At 40.2% G+C, this 14,192-nt stretch overlaps 1 protein-coding gene across 4 annotated transcripts in view; it reads right to left on the bottom strand.

Annotated features, from left to right (window-relative positions):
• CACNA2D2 (calcium voltage-gated channel auxiliary subunit alpha2delta 2) overlaps window positions 1-14,192 on the bottom strand; it is a 530,937-nt gene that overhangs the window by 394,286 nt on the left and 122,459 nt on the right. For all 4 annotated transcript variants that reach the window (XM_081900249.1, XM_081900248.1, XM_081900247.1 and 1 more), the window contains one exon: window positions 10,150-10,266. In XM_081900249.1, the coding sequence (XP_081756375.1) occupies window positions 10,150-10,266 (117 nt within the window). The remainder of the gene's footprint in view (window positions 1-10,149; window positions 10,267-14,192) is intronic.

Genomic DNA, 14,192 nt, shown 5'->3' on the forward strand with positions numbered 1-14,192 from the left:
ATGAACACACACTCGATTCTACTCACTAGGAAAAGCAGTGAGCAGAGTATTTCCTTAATAGATAGTCCAGCTCCTAAACAGACTCCTAGGTCTAGAAAGAGACTGTTGAAAGATATATAGATACGGTGCACCGAGTTTAATGTTGCCCATAGCAAAACAGAACACACACACTCTAGATACTATATATTTACTTATTTATTCCCCAGCAACATCTTTCCTTACTGCATAGTATCTTAGGGCTCATAGTAAAATATATCTTTCAAATATTTATCAGGTGTCTCCTTCGGAGGGTAATGGCTTCAACTCTTCTCTCCAGGGCTGAAACTGAAATGCATCCTTAGTGACCTAGAAAACAGTAATCTAAGACTGTACAGAGAGGTAGAATTGCAGAAGTCCAGGCTCAGCAAGCATGTCAACCTCTTAAATACATGTTTACATGCATGTTTGGGGCCCATTAATAGTCTAAGAATCTTGCAGAGTCAGACATAAAAATCAGATATCCCAGACATGCCTTTCTCAACCTTGGGTCCCAGGATGTTGTTGGACTACAACTCCCCTCATCCCAGGCCACTGCTCCCGCTAGCTAGGGATGATGGGAGCTGTAGTCCAACAACATTAGGGGACCCAAGGTTGAGAAAGGCTGCTCTAGACTTTATATGCTTCTGCTTGGCACCAGAAGTTTCCTTCAAGTAGGAACAGTAGCAGCAAGGAGTCTAGTCCTGGTTGTTGCCTGCACCTAAAAGAAGCGCCAGCCTAGTTGAACTGCTTGCTGCTGGAACCTCCTTTTCCCAATGGAGACAGAGACAGCAATAGGAGCACAATGTGTGCACAGACTGGGAGAAGGACCAAACCAGCTGCTTAGCCCAGGCTTCCTCAACCTCGGCTCTCCAGATGTTTTGAGACTACAATTCCCATCATCCCTGACCACTGGTCCTGCTAGCTAGGGATCATGGGAGTTGTAGGCCAAAAACATCTGGAGGGCCGAGGTTGAGGAAGCCTGGCTTAGCCTGATAGTTCTGCAAGATTCCCTGATACCTGTGCATTTGCTCTCCATCCTGGGGCAAAGAAGAGAGCCTGGGAACTGTGTGGGCTGGTCCATTTGGGCAAATGGGGCACTGACCCAGAAAAAAGGGCCCTAACAGTGTAAGAAGAAGAACTGAGATCCAAGGGACGGATAGTATAGAACTTTTTTAGCAGTTTACCTTTCTGGATTACTGTGCAAAAATGTGCAATTACTATGAAACTGTTGTGGAGGATCTGAACTCCTATCTCCCTCTTTGCCCAGACATCCAGAGCAGCAGTTGCAAGGCACCTATATTTATGACTGCTGGAGAAATGAAATTTCCCATCCACCTAGCATTTTGAATCACCAAGGAAGGAAGGAAGGAGTGTGGCTGGGAAGCAGTTGCTGAAAAGTAATCTATTTTCCGAGGTCTTTCCAAGGCACTAAACAACAAGATGTTTTCTTTTAAGCTTATTTTGCCATTGACCTAATGGATGCCATTCTATTCTAAATTGTAATTTTATTTTACTTCTCTTTTGTTGTACACCATCTTCTTTTTGTGTATGAAGGAATAAATTTAAATGTAATGGGCTGGATTTGACTAACTCATTCTGCTGATAGAAGCCAGTGCAAGGACTTCTGCTAGTGCAGCAAACTTTCGTCCTTCCCTCCCTCTTGTGTGACCCCCACACCTTCCCCCAATCCACTCTGAATGATTGGGAGAACCCCCTGAATATCATACAGGAGAGGAGGGTGAGTATCATTCCATGGGTAAAGCCGAAGAATTTGCTCTGACAGAACACTCTCCGTAGCACTATGTTGAATTCCACACAATAATTTAATTACTAATTGTTAACAAAATAAATAAATATAACACACATATACACATGGGTAGGTAGCCATGTTGGTCTGCCATAGTCGAAACAAAATAATTTTTCTTCTTCCAGTAGCACCTTAGAGACCAACTAAGTTTGTTATTGGTATGAGCTTTTGTGTGCATGCATACTTCTTCAGATACGAAAGCTCATACCAATAACAAACTTAGTTGGTCTCTAAGGTGCTACTGGAAGATTTTTTTTTTATTTTGTTACACATATACACACACACTGCAAGAATCATGCCCAAACCCCAAGCATGTTGATAAACCCTCACAGAGCATGAAGCCGCTTATGACATTCCAAAAGCATAGTGGGCTGGGCTTTTGCCAAGCCTGCCCTGAAAAAGAAAGGAAAATACACATGCTAATCTGTATGAAAGTGCACGAAACCCTAAATCACTTTGGTATTATTAGAGGACTGGTTACACTGTTCAGTGAAAGGGCCCAATGCAGTTTTGATAGACTTGTTACAAACATCTGATTGCCCCTGATTAGATTAGACAATAAACTCCTGTCTTGGTGTTTGCATTGTTAAACTCCCACTCTGCAATCTGTAAATTAGAATTCCAGACCTCAGAGATTGGATTCAAATTGGATTACTGGATCTGGTCCAGGTTGGGGAGGGTGGGGGAAAAACAATTTGGAGAAAACAGAGGGAAGTATGCAGCCACACACACTTGAACACATACGCTAACAAAATAAACACACAGACAGAGACAACAAGCCAGGATTTGATTAGGAGTAAATTAAAAATATAATTAAAACAAAAAACCCCAACCAACCAGCAATTAAAGAAGAAGTGGGAAAAGGGATGAATTGTCACTATTAATTAACAAAACAAGGAGATTATACCTTTAAATGTTGTTTTTCTCCAATTTAGGCTGTGTGGGTTTTTAAGACAAGTGCTCAGCAGAAGAGACTAATTTCCATTTCTATTGTTGGGTAGGCTTATGTGCTTCCAGAGACTGCATCTGTGTATTGTGTCAATAGAACCTCTGCCTTCTAAGTTTCAGGAGAAATGTGATGAGAAGACAAACTTTTTTTGCTACTCCATCTGAATCTTATACATGGTCTAAATTCTATGGCGTAATTCTGAAAGCTAGAGTTTTCGCCTAGGCCTGCCACTGGCCTCCTATGTAATTTTGAAAGAAGTCACTTCCAGTGCTTCCAGTTATCTGTACTGTATTTGTGTTTGACCTATTTGGCTGTACTTTGCTGCCTCTCACATTCTATATGATGTGCAAAGCCAGTTGGCCCTCAAGTGTGGAGCAACTGAAAAAGAAAACATATTTGTTTTATCCATAACCTGAATTTTAGTTCAAGGCAGTGAACGTGGTTCACACCTTTAATTTGCAAAACAGTTCTGTGAGGCAGAGCTCAGAATGACTGGCCCAAAGTCACCTAATCAACTTCATGGATTTGAATCTGGGTCTTCCCAGTCCTAGCTGGACACGCTAACCACTGCACAGGCTCTTGTAGATTATTTCTTCTTCTTGTACAGCTTCTCTATGTAGCTTAAAAGGTGCAAAGGCACAGTGCAAAGAACCTAGGTTGGGTTCATTTTGAGCTTTTGGGCGAGTAGCTTAGAGCCCCTCTACTGCACAGCCTCTCTATCTTACTCTTCCAGAATATAAGCAAAACAAAACCTCAGCAAATTACATTTGAAAAGTACAACACCAAGCTACCCACACCAGCTTGGAGCAGGTTTTCACCCCCAATTCAGCAGCACAACCATCTCTGTAATGAGCCAGCCTATTCTTAGCTGCTAACCATGATAGGGCCACAAGGCACTCTTAAGAGCGAGACAAGTCCTATTCTGTGACATGTCAGTTTTTTCATGGCATTAAAAACAATTTCCTGTCAGAGAGTTGAAGGACTGAGAAAGACGTCACTTAATACATGTAAGGAAAATAATACAATTATAAGTGCTGTTAAAAGAATGCACCTGCCCACACTAAATGCACAAGATAAGCAACAGTTGAGCTTGAGATTGATAACTTCCAACTGAACTAAAACAGACTGAAGAGACAGCAGATTTCTGCTGCTGGAGAAATTTGGTTTGGGGAAAAAATAAGAAACTGAAATAAAGCAAAACTAAAAGATCCATCCCTAACTACATCAGGTAGGAAGGTTGGATGCGGCGGTGATTCCAGGGTCCCCCTCTTAAAGGGGTTATATATATGGGTGTCACTGGCCATACACTGAAAGGTTGTCAGTGAACTACCCCTGCATGGAGGGATCTGGGCTTGGCTGCCTGCTACACTTACGTCTCGCAGAGCACCCCCATATCTCATTTACCCTGATGAGCCCCAGTTCCCCCTGGCTGGGGTGCCAAGGTCTTCCTACATTCAGAAGTTTAATAAAGTTGTGGCCTAATTTTAATTCCATATAACATTGTCAGAGTCTTTATTCCTTCCTTATGATCCCTGGGGGCTGGGGCTGTCACCACTTGGTCACGCAAAACAAAACTAAGAGATCCAGCGTGGTGTAGTGGTTAAGAGCGGTAGTCTCGTAATCTGGGGAACCGGGTTCGCGTCTCCGCTCCTCCACATGCAGCTGCTGTGTGACCTTGGGCCAGTCACACTTCTGTGAAGTCTCTCACCTCACAGAGTGTTTGTTGTGGGGGAGGAAGGGAAAGGAGCATGTTAGCCGCTTTGAGACTCCTTAAAGGGAGTGAAAGGCGGGATATCAAATCCAAACTCCTCCTCTTCTTCTTCTTCTTCTTCCTCCTAACTACACCAGGTAGGAAGGTTGGATATCTATCATTTTTCTATGCGAAGGGTTCTTTGAGGGAGAGCATCCATACATGCAGCTCTCTGCACCCAGTCTGTGTATAGTCCAAAAACAAAAATAAAAAACTGCACTACTTGATACTAATGACTGCATAAACTGGCCAAGCTTTGAGCATTTGGTGTTGGCAGACTAGAAACACAGAAATAAGCACAGGTTCAAGGCATATCACCCTCCCTTCTCCACCTTACGAACACACATACTCATAAACTCCAATCCTCCCCCCAACAGAAAGTAAAGGTATAGATGCTTTTTATTGTTCGCACTCATCCTTCTCCATACCATAATCTAGATAACTACTGCCAACACAATGCTGAGGCACAGCATGATTAAGTAAGCTATTCAGAGTCACAGTCAATGTAAATATGAGGTAAAAACAAGTTTCCTCCTAAAACTGCACTCCAAATATAACCTCACACATGCAGAAAGCATTTTAAAAACAAAGCAAGGATGCTTTTAGACAACACATTTACCTCTTGCTGAAGTGTGAAATTGCATCTCAGAGTGCTCCAGTTACAACATCCATTTTGATGGGGTAACAATTCATGCACTTTAATTTGGTTGTTTTTGCCACAAAGAGAATCCTGAGCTGACCACATAAGAACTCCTGGACTGAACAATGTCCCAAACATTCTTCAACTGCACCCAAAGCATACAGGAAGCAGAAACAGACTACCAATTTTGATGATTTCAGAACTTTCCCGTGATTGGTCAGTACAGGCACAAGGATTACTAACTGGTTGCTTAAGATTCTTCTCCCATTTCTTTCTGGGATATCACAATTTCCTAGATATTTTGTTATTGGGAAAATGTGAGAGTCAGACTTCACCTTCTCTTGAACCACAGTGCAAGAGGGAAAGAGAATCCAAATTCAGAGCTGAGCTCCAACTACAGAGGGACTTGTACCAGAGGTTCTGCTATCAAAGAGATAAAGCCAGAGTGACTCTGCTCAGCTGCCAAACTGGATTAAGGACAGAGCGGGAATCTTGAAGAGAGCACAAAACACCCTGGGGCCTTTTTGTTATTGCCCCTCTCTGCAGTCCCAAATTCCTCTATCTCATATTACTGGACAAGATGAAGCCGGTGATAAAAACATCAACTTAGACAGCAGTCTTTATTCAGGTCACAGAACAGAAATTGTACACTTCAAGGCATAACCTCCAGTAAACTATGGAATATGCAGAATTCATAAGGCAAAGTAAATTGTCTGCGGCCCAACACATTACGTGAAAAATTAATAAGCATCAGCTGTCAAACAAGACATGGGGGAAGGGGGAGAGAATTATATTCAAATCAGCACATATTTAATTCAGAACTTCAAATGCCCATCCCACATTCTTCTGCACAACTTTTACGCAACACATTGAATGCACTGGAGTAAGTCCTATAGGAATCAGGGGCTTACTTGTAAGTAGACATTGCACTGTTACACCAGCATTTTCAGGTGTAACTAGAAGCAATCTACCCTTTGGAGAGGGAAAGATAGCAAATATTAATAAAATTCTAAGAATGCAGCTTATCTATGCTATGCTATGCTATGCTATGCTAATATTACCGTACTACTATTAATTTATTTATACCCTTCCTTTTTCCTTGACTAGGCTCAAGGTGGCTTGCAGAAGTACTGCTAAAACATAGAAAAACCAAAACAAACAAACAAAAAATTCCTTCCAGTAGCACCTTAAAGACCAACTAAATCAGTTCTTGGTATGAGCTTTCGTGTGCATGCTACTGGAAGGAATTTTAAAATACTTTTAATCCGGATGCACTCTGGACTTGAATGCACTGAATCTTCAATAAATTTGGAGTATAGCTCCTGTTTTGGCTGCTACTGCTTATCAGAAGCACACCCCACAGTAATATAGCCCTCCAGTTCCTACACCAGAACAATGGAAAAGAGCGAAGAATGCTTGCATTGGATGAGGTGAAACAGACGGATGTCCCAAGACCTTTGCCAAAACTACTTGCCCTGCATTCACTCCTGCTCATCATCACAACTTGACTCAATGAATATAACTTTTTTTTTTAATTGCCACTTTCATGAGTCATGGATATAACAAGCAGAATGAGTGAGGTCAAGATATATTCTCGCTTGGGAGGGAGACAGTGCCATAGAAACAAGACCCTGATCCTTGCTATTTATAAATCTAAGAAAAACCCAATCAGTTGCATTCCTTAGCAACTTGCTGTGCTGCTGTGTTGAAAGTAAAGTATGGCTATAACAACTAGGGGTGTGCATTTAGTTCAAATGAATTCTGAGCCAAGTTGGGCAGATTCAAAGAGTCTTGGGACTCTCCCAAGGTGAAGAAGGTTTTTGTCTTGACGTATTCCTAACTGAACTGGGATGTTCTCAAAGCCTTGGGGCCATTTTGGAAGATAAGCTTTGCAAACTACATACCGTATTTTTTGCTCTATAAGACTCACTTTTCCCCTCCTAAAAAGTTAGGGGAAATGTGTGTGCGTCTTATGGAGCGAACGCAGGCTGCACAGCTATCCCAGAAGCCAGAATAGCAAGAGGGATTGTTGCTTTCACTGTGCAGCGATCCCTCTTGCTGTTCTGGCTTCTGAGATTCAGAATATTCCCCCCCCCTTGTTTTCCTCCTCCAAAAACTAGGTGCGTCTTGTGGTCTGGTGTGTCTTATAGAGCGAAAAATACAGTAGTTCACTCACATATATACAGTGGTACCTCGGGTTACAGATGCTTCAGGTTACACTTTGCTTCAGGATGAGAACAGAAATCGTGCTTCGGTGGCACGGCAGCAGCGGGAGGCCCCATTAGCTAAAGTGGTGCTTCAGGTTAAGAACAGTTTCAGGTTAAGAACGGACCTCCAGAACGAATTAAGTACTTAACCCAAGGTAACCCTGTAGTGCCCAATTCTAAAGGAGGACAGGATTTCTGTACTGTTAATAGTTGTGTAGAAGAGAGAATTTTGGCTGGTACAGCTTTCTCCACATGCTGCATGACAAGCTACCTTCACTAAAATTTCCTCTTCTATAGCGGTTAAAGATGCACAAGCCTGTTTGCTCTTCACATGTGGTAAGCCTGGCCTAGAAATCAGAAGCTAGAGTAAATTCCAGCTTCCCCAAAGTATCTCCTGACTCCCCTAAGTTCTAGGGGCAAGGGAATCATTGTAGAAATAATGGCGATCCGTCATGGATGCTTTAGTTGAAATCCCTGCATTGCAGGGCACTTGGGGTCCCTTCCAATTCTACAGTTCTGTGATTCTATGAATGGTAGCTATTGCATCAGAAGTTCCTAGCAGTTTTGGGTGGATTGGAAGGTGGGAGGAGGAGAGATATTTGACCATTCTCTGTCTTCTCCTCACACTAGTTGCTGGCAAAGGCTTTCCTAACGCCATGCTTGGTAACTGGAAATTTAATATTTTTCTTTCTCTGCAGTGGGACAGTGTTGCATGGAAACTTACCAGGGCAAAATCCATTTGACACATGTCATTGTTGCAACATGGGCCATTTTGGCTTGGAGAATGGTGTCACTACTGTGTCTTGCATGGTGCCAGGCATACCGTTGACACTAAATGTTAGTAGCAGCTGTAGTAATTATTAGGAACACATGATGTATTTGTCTCCTTTCAAACATCCATGTGAACTAAAAACTAGGTATAAAGAACAGAAGAGGTGACAGGAATACAAGGCTTAAGTCTAGTGGTATCAATATCAGTAGTCACCGTCATTAATCCTTACACTGTCTGGTCAGTTAAGCTTTGCCTACCTTGGCTAACTCATACTAATCAACTCAGCTGCTGTGCACAGAATACAGGCTGTGATTAAGAATGTTAGGTGTGAAAGAGGGAATGGTGTGAAAAGATTACACCAACTGAAATATATATATATTGCCTGGATATATATACTCTTTCTCTATATATATTTATATGTAATTAATCTACGAAAGCATTTATATGTTTAATATATATATAGAGAGAGAGAGAGAGACAGAGAGAGTATACATATATATAGTATATATATATAGTGTATATATATATATAGTGTGTATATATATATATATATGCAGGTTTTGGTGTCCTCGGGTGTCTTCCCGTGTAAAAGTTGGGGTGTCTAGGCTGCAGGTTTTGGTGTCCTCGGGTGTCTTCCCGTGTAAAAGTTGGGGGCAGGTTTTGGTGTCCTCGGGTGTCTTCCCGTGTAAAAGTTGGGGAAGACACCCGAGGACACCAAAACCTGCATTCCTGTACCCGTGAAAATCTACGAAAGCATATATATATATATATATATATATATATATATATATATATATATATATATATAGTATATTATATATATATATGTGAGAAGGAAGCAGCATGTGCTATTGCTGGGCTTTGAAAACTTCCATTGCTGAGTTTATTGGTGCTGACCACACTTCTGCATAATTGCACCTTAATATGTAGGTACTTTATATTACTGCTGCTGCTTTTGAGGATCTGGCTGATCTGTTTTGGCAGTACTGATTGTTTTTTTTCTCACCTACAAACTTTTGCTGCTGAGGCTTCACAGTTTTTGATTTCATGGCCTATTGAAATTTGCTGTTTTGCTATCACCATTGAAACATTTATTTAAAAAGTAAACTGATATTTTGATATGTACTGTTTTATGCTTGCTGTTCTATTTTCTGAATTGCTTTGGGTAATTCCATGAATTTTGTGGGAAAGCAGCATGGAAGTTGTAATAATAATGATGATAACAAACTACCTTTATGATACTTATAAGTTGAAAACTATATATGCAGAAACTTCAGTTAGAGGAAATGAAACAGATACAGTAATGCATAGGACCACATAAATATAAAAGCCCTTTGCTAAACCCAAATGTCCTCGATGTGATGATTTCTAATCAGAAAAGGTTAAGTAGAAATGCCAGATACCTGCCCATCATCACATAAAGGGTCTGCTTCACCTATCATTATAGCTTAATCTTGCTTGCTTGCTTCAGCAGTAATATAACATTTATTCCTTCATTTAGGAAGGAAGTGATACAGTGAAAGGTAAACTGAAAATGTACCCCAAACCCCAAGATGAGAATGAACTGTACATCTTATCAAAGGACTCAGAATACTTTCTGCCCCTCACCCCCATGAGTCGTTTGCATGTGAGCACAATGGGTAACAGCTCCCAAAGGTCACTTCTTTGAAGAACTCTGGGTAGGCAGGAAACTAAGATTCAGACATGTCAGGGAAGAGCGTTTCATTAGTCATGTTAAAAATGATCTCTAATTGCAACCCCTTGCATGACAGAGATACCAAGAACAAAAAAGGCATTTGGGCTGAATAGCAGTTATCCTTGGAACTTCATAAAATTCCCCAACTCTGTGGCTCACAAACATTGTTTGAATCATTCTGAATAAAGGATTCATCAGCTGGAGACTATGCAAATATTGGAATGTTGTCATACATACCAGTTCCATATTGCTCACTCCTTCTTCTACCAGACACACCAATCAAGGCTAATGCTCCAAGATTTGACCTTACCTTCAATGCCTGGACTTTCTTGGCCAACAGACTCTCAATGTCCTCTGCCACCTTTTCCACTATTTTCTCTGGGACATTCTCTCTTACATCAAACAGGCTCTTTTTTTCATCGTAGATCTGTTTAAAGAGGGGAGGAGAGAAGAAAAATGGATATTCTGAGAAACAGCTATATACACACATAAGCACCCGCTTTAAGAAAAAGTATTTTTTTTTTGCATTTTAAAAAAGATTTTATTAGTTTCGTTATTTGTACATTATATCCATATTTCAACACTTCTCATACATTTTGAACTTCCTTCAGCGTCGTTGACATTCATTCGTGTTTGTATCTTTAAGTCACATTCCATCCTTTCATATTGCCATTCGTACCACCCTTTATACATTATTTCGAATAAACAATACTTGTTAGTTCTTTACAGTGCCTCTTTAAATCCCACTAGCGTTGTATTTACAAAACATTTGTTCTCCAGATAACCCACAAATTTCCCCCAGTCTTCAATGAATTTTTGATCCTTTAAATATCTTATTTTCCCTGTTAATTTATCCAACTCAGCATATTCTGTCAGTTTTGCTCTCCACTCTGCAACCGTTGGGATTTCTTCCTGCTTCCACCTCTGAGCTACCACAATTCTGGCTGCCGTAACCGCGTACTGGAAGAGTTTGCAATCCTTTCTCCTAATGTCCTTACCCACAATACCTAATAGAAAGGCTTCTGGCTTTTTTTACAAAGGTATAACTTAACATCTTTTTCAGTTCATTGTAGATTTCCTCCCAGAAGCTTTTAACTTTCTTGCACTCCCACCATTGATGGTAAAAGGACCCTTCCTTTTGTTTACATTTCCAGCACTTGTTGTCTACCTTATACATCTTAGCCAGTTTTACAGGTGTCATATACCACCTGTATAACATCTTCATCATATTTTCCTTAAGTAATGTACAGGCCGTAAATTTTATATTCACTCTCCATAGCTTTTCCCAGTCCTCCATTTGGATATTATAACCGAAATCCCTTGCCCATTGTACCATCACTGACTTCACTTCCTCATCCTTCGTATTCCACTCCAACAATATTTTATACATTTTTGAGAGGTTTTTATGTTCGTTGTTTATTATCTCTTTTTGGAATGTCGATTCTTTTTCCTCATATCCCCTTTCCTTCACCTCTTTTTTAAACATCTCGTTTATCTGGAAGTAATGTAGCCAGTCCCGTGTAAATGCTTTAACCTGATCGTATGATTTAACTTTCCACTTCCCTCCTTCATTAATAACCATATCTCCATACTTCCCCCACTTTTCTTCCATATTAACTTTCTTTACGCTTATTATCTCCAGCGGAGATAGCCAGTGTGGTGTTTTCGGCTCTAAAATATTTTTGTATCTGTCCCAAACCTCTATTAGTGGACCCTTAAAAATATGACTACAAAATCCCTTGTGCACTCTCTTTTTATCCCTCCATAGGTACGCATGCCACCCAAATTTGTTATTGTACCCTTCAAGGTCTAATAACTCTTTATTCTCCAACTTTACCCATTCTTTTATCCAACACAGACATGTTGCTTCGTAATACAGTCTCATGTCTGGTAGGGCGAAGCCCCCTCTTTCTGTTGCATCTGTTAACAACTTAAATTTGATTCTGGGCTTCTTCCCTTCCCAGACATATCTAGAGATCGCTTTTTGCCATTCTTTAAAGTTTTTTATTCCTTTTAATATGGGTAGCGTTTGGAACAAAAATAGCAACTTGGGGAGCACCATCATTTTCACCATAGATATTCTTCCCCCGAATGATAGTTTCATCCTGGCCCAGACCTCCAAATCTTTTTTAATTTTATTCCACACCGGGATATAGTTGTTTTGGTATAAGTCAATGTTTTTGTTGGTAATCCAAATACCCAAATATTTTACCTTTTTAACAACTTCTATTTCAGTTCGTTGCTGCACTATTTCAACCTTATCTTGATCCATATTTTTAACAATCATTTTTGTTTTACTCTTATTCAGTTTAAATCCTGCTAGTTTCCCAAATTCCTCCATCTCGTCCAGAATCACCCTTATGCTTTCTATAGGTTCTTCCACCGTCAGGACCACATCATCTGCGTAGGCTTTAACTTTATACTCGTTTGAACCTAATGTTACCCCATTAATTTGTTTGTTTTGTCTTATTACATTCAGTAACACTTCCAGGACCATTATAAAGAGCAGCGGCGAGAGCGGACAGCCCTGCCTCGTTCCTTTACATATTTTTATATCTTCAGTGATAACATTATTGACTATCAGTCTCGCCTTCTGCTCTGTGTAAATTGCCTTTATACCATTTAAGAACTTTTGTCCCACCTCCATAACTTCCAAATTTTTTAACATGAAATCCCAGATTACATTATCGAAAGCTTTCTCCGCGTCTACGAAGATTAAGCTGGCTGGTTTATCGCATCTGTCTGATAGATATTCGATGAGATTAACTATACTTCTTGTATTATTTCTTATTTGCCTGCCCGGAAGAAAGCCTGCCTGGTCTTCGTGTATCATCTTTATTAATATCTTTTTTAATCTTTTGGCAAGAATTCCGGCAAAGATCTTATAGTCCGTGTTTAGTAAGGAGATGGGTCTATAGTTCTTAACTTGGGTTAGGTCCGAATCTTGTTTTGGAATAATTGTAATAAAAGCCTCTTTCCATGAGTCAGGAATGTCTCTTTCTTTTAAGATGTTATTCATTACTTCGATTAGCGGAGTCATCAACGTGTCTTTCATTTCTTTATAATAGCTCGGTGTGAACCCATCTGGGCCTGGTGCCTTTCCTCTTTTCAGTTCTTTTATCACTTCTTCTACCTCTTCTCTGCATATTGGGGCATTTAGCTGTTCTTTTTGCTCTAGTGACATCTTCTTCACCATCTTTTCTTTTAGATATCTTTCTATTTTTTTCTTGTTATTCCTTTCTTTATTCCTGTATAATTGCTCGTAAAAATCCAAAAATCCTTTTCTAATTTCTTTCAGGTCAGTTGTTTCTTCTCCATTTATTAGTATTTTACTGATTGTGTTTTGCTCTTTCCTCTTTTTAACTTAAGAAAAAGTATTTTAGGAACTATAGACTATGAAGTGTTCATACAAATAGCAATCATATGCCCAAGACCTCTAAGTACTGTTAGAAATGCCATGCCTTTCCATGGATTAAGAGAGAGAGAAAGACAGACAGACGGACAGACAAAAATCCACCATATCCCTGTCCCAGAAACAAGGCAAAAAAAGTAAAGAAATGAATGGCTGTCAGATTTTCAGACCACTACGGTGGGAGCTATCATGAATTACTGTGGGAGAGAAGACAAATGAAATGATATTTGGCATCCCAGTGCTAAGGCAGCCTTAAAAAACCAACCAACCAACCAACCAACCAACCCGTAGGGGGTTGGGTGGGTAGCACTGAAGGTGGAAAGGAGACTAGTAATAATTCTCTGAAGCAGGAGGTTGTGCCTGAATGCCCAGTTCAGCTTGCTAACCTCCGTGAGATTTCCCACTCCCCCCCCTCTTTTCTAAATATCCTTTCACTGTCACAGACTGAGCACACCACACAGTCAGAAGCCTTTGAAACAGAGTTTCTCATTTTCTTGGGATAGTCAGATTGCCCCCAAGCCTCAATCAGAAAAGCACTTCATGAAATGCCACGTATGCCCAACCCACTTTGTAAAAAGTAGCATACTGCCCTCATCCCTCCCACTGTGCATATAATTTAGTGGGGATGGAGACTAGCAGCAGATGGTACATGGCTGAAGGTGGTAGGAAGAGTAAGCAGAGCTTAAAACAGACAGAAACAGGTTGGTATTATAAAAGGCCTGTAAGAAGGGAAGGAAATATTCAGATAAATAAATACAAAACAGTACAACATTATCTGTATGGATAGATAGATGATAGATAGATGATAGATAGATAGATAGATAGATGATAGATAGATAGATAGATAGATAGATGATAGATAGATGATAGATAGATGATAGATAGATGATAGATAGATAGATAGATAGATAGATAGATAGATAGATAGATAGATATAGATA

The sequence above is a fragment of the Podarcis melisellensis genome (genome assembly GCF_964234715.1).
Source record: "Podarcis melisellensis genome assembly, chromosome: 2".
In the NCBI taxonomy this organism is placed as follows: domain Eukaryota; kingdom Metazoa; phylum Chordata; class Lepidosauria; order Squamata; family Lacertidae; genus Podarcis; species Podarcis melisellensis.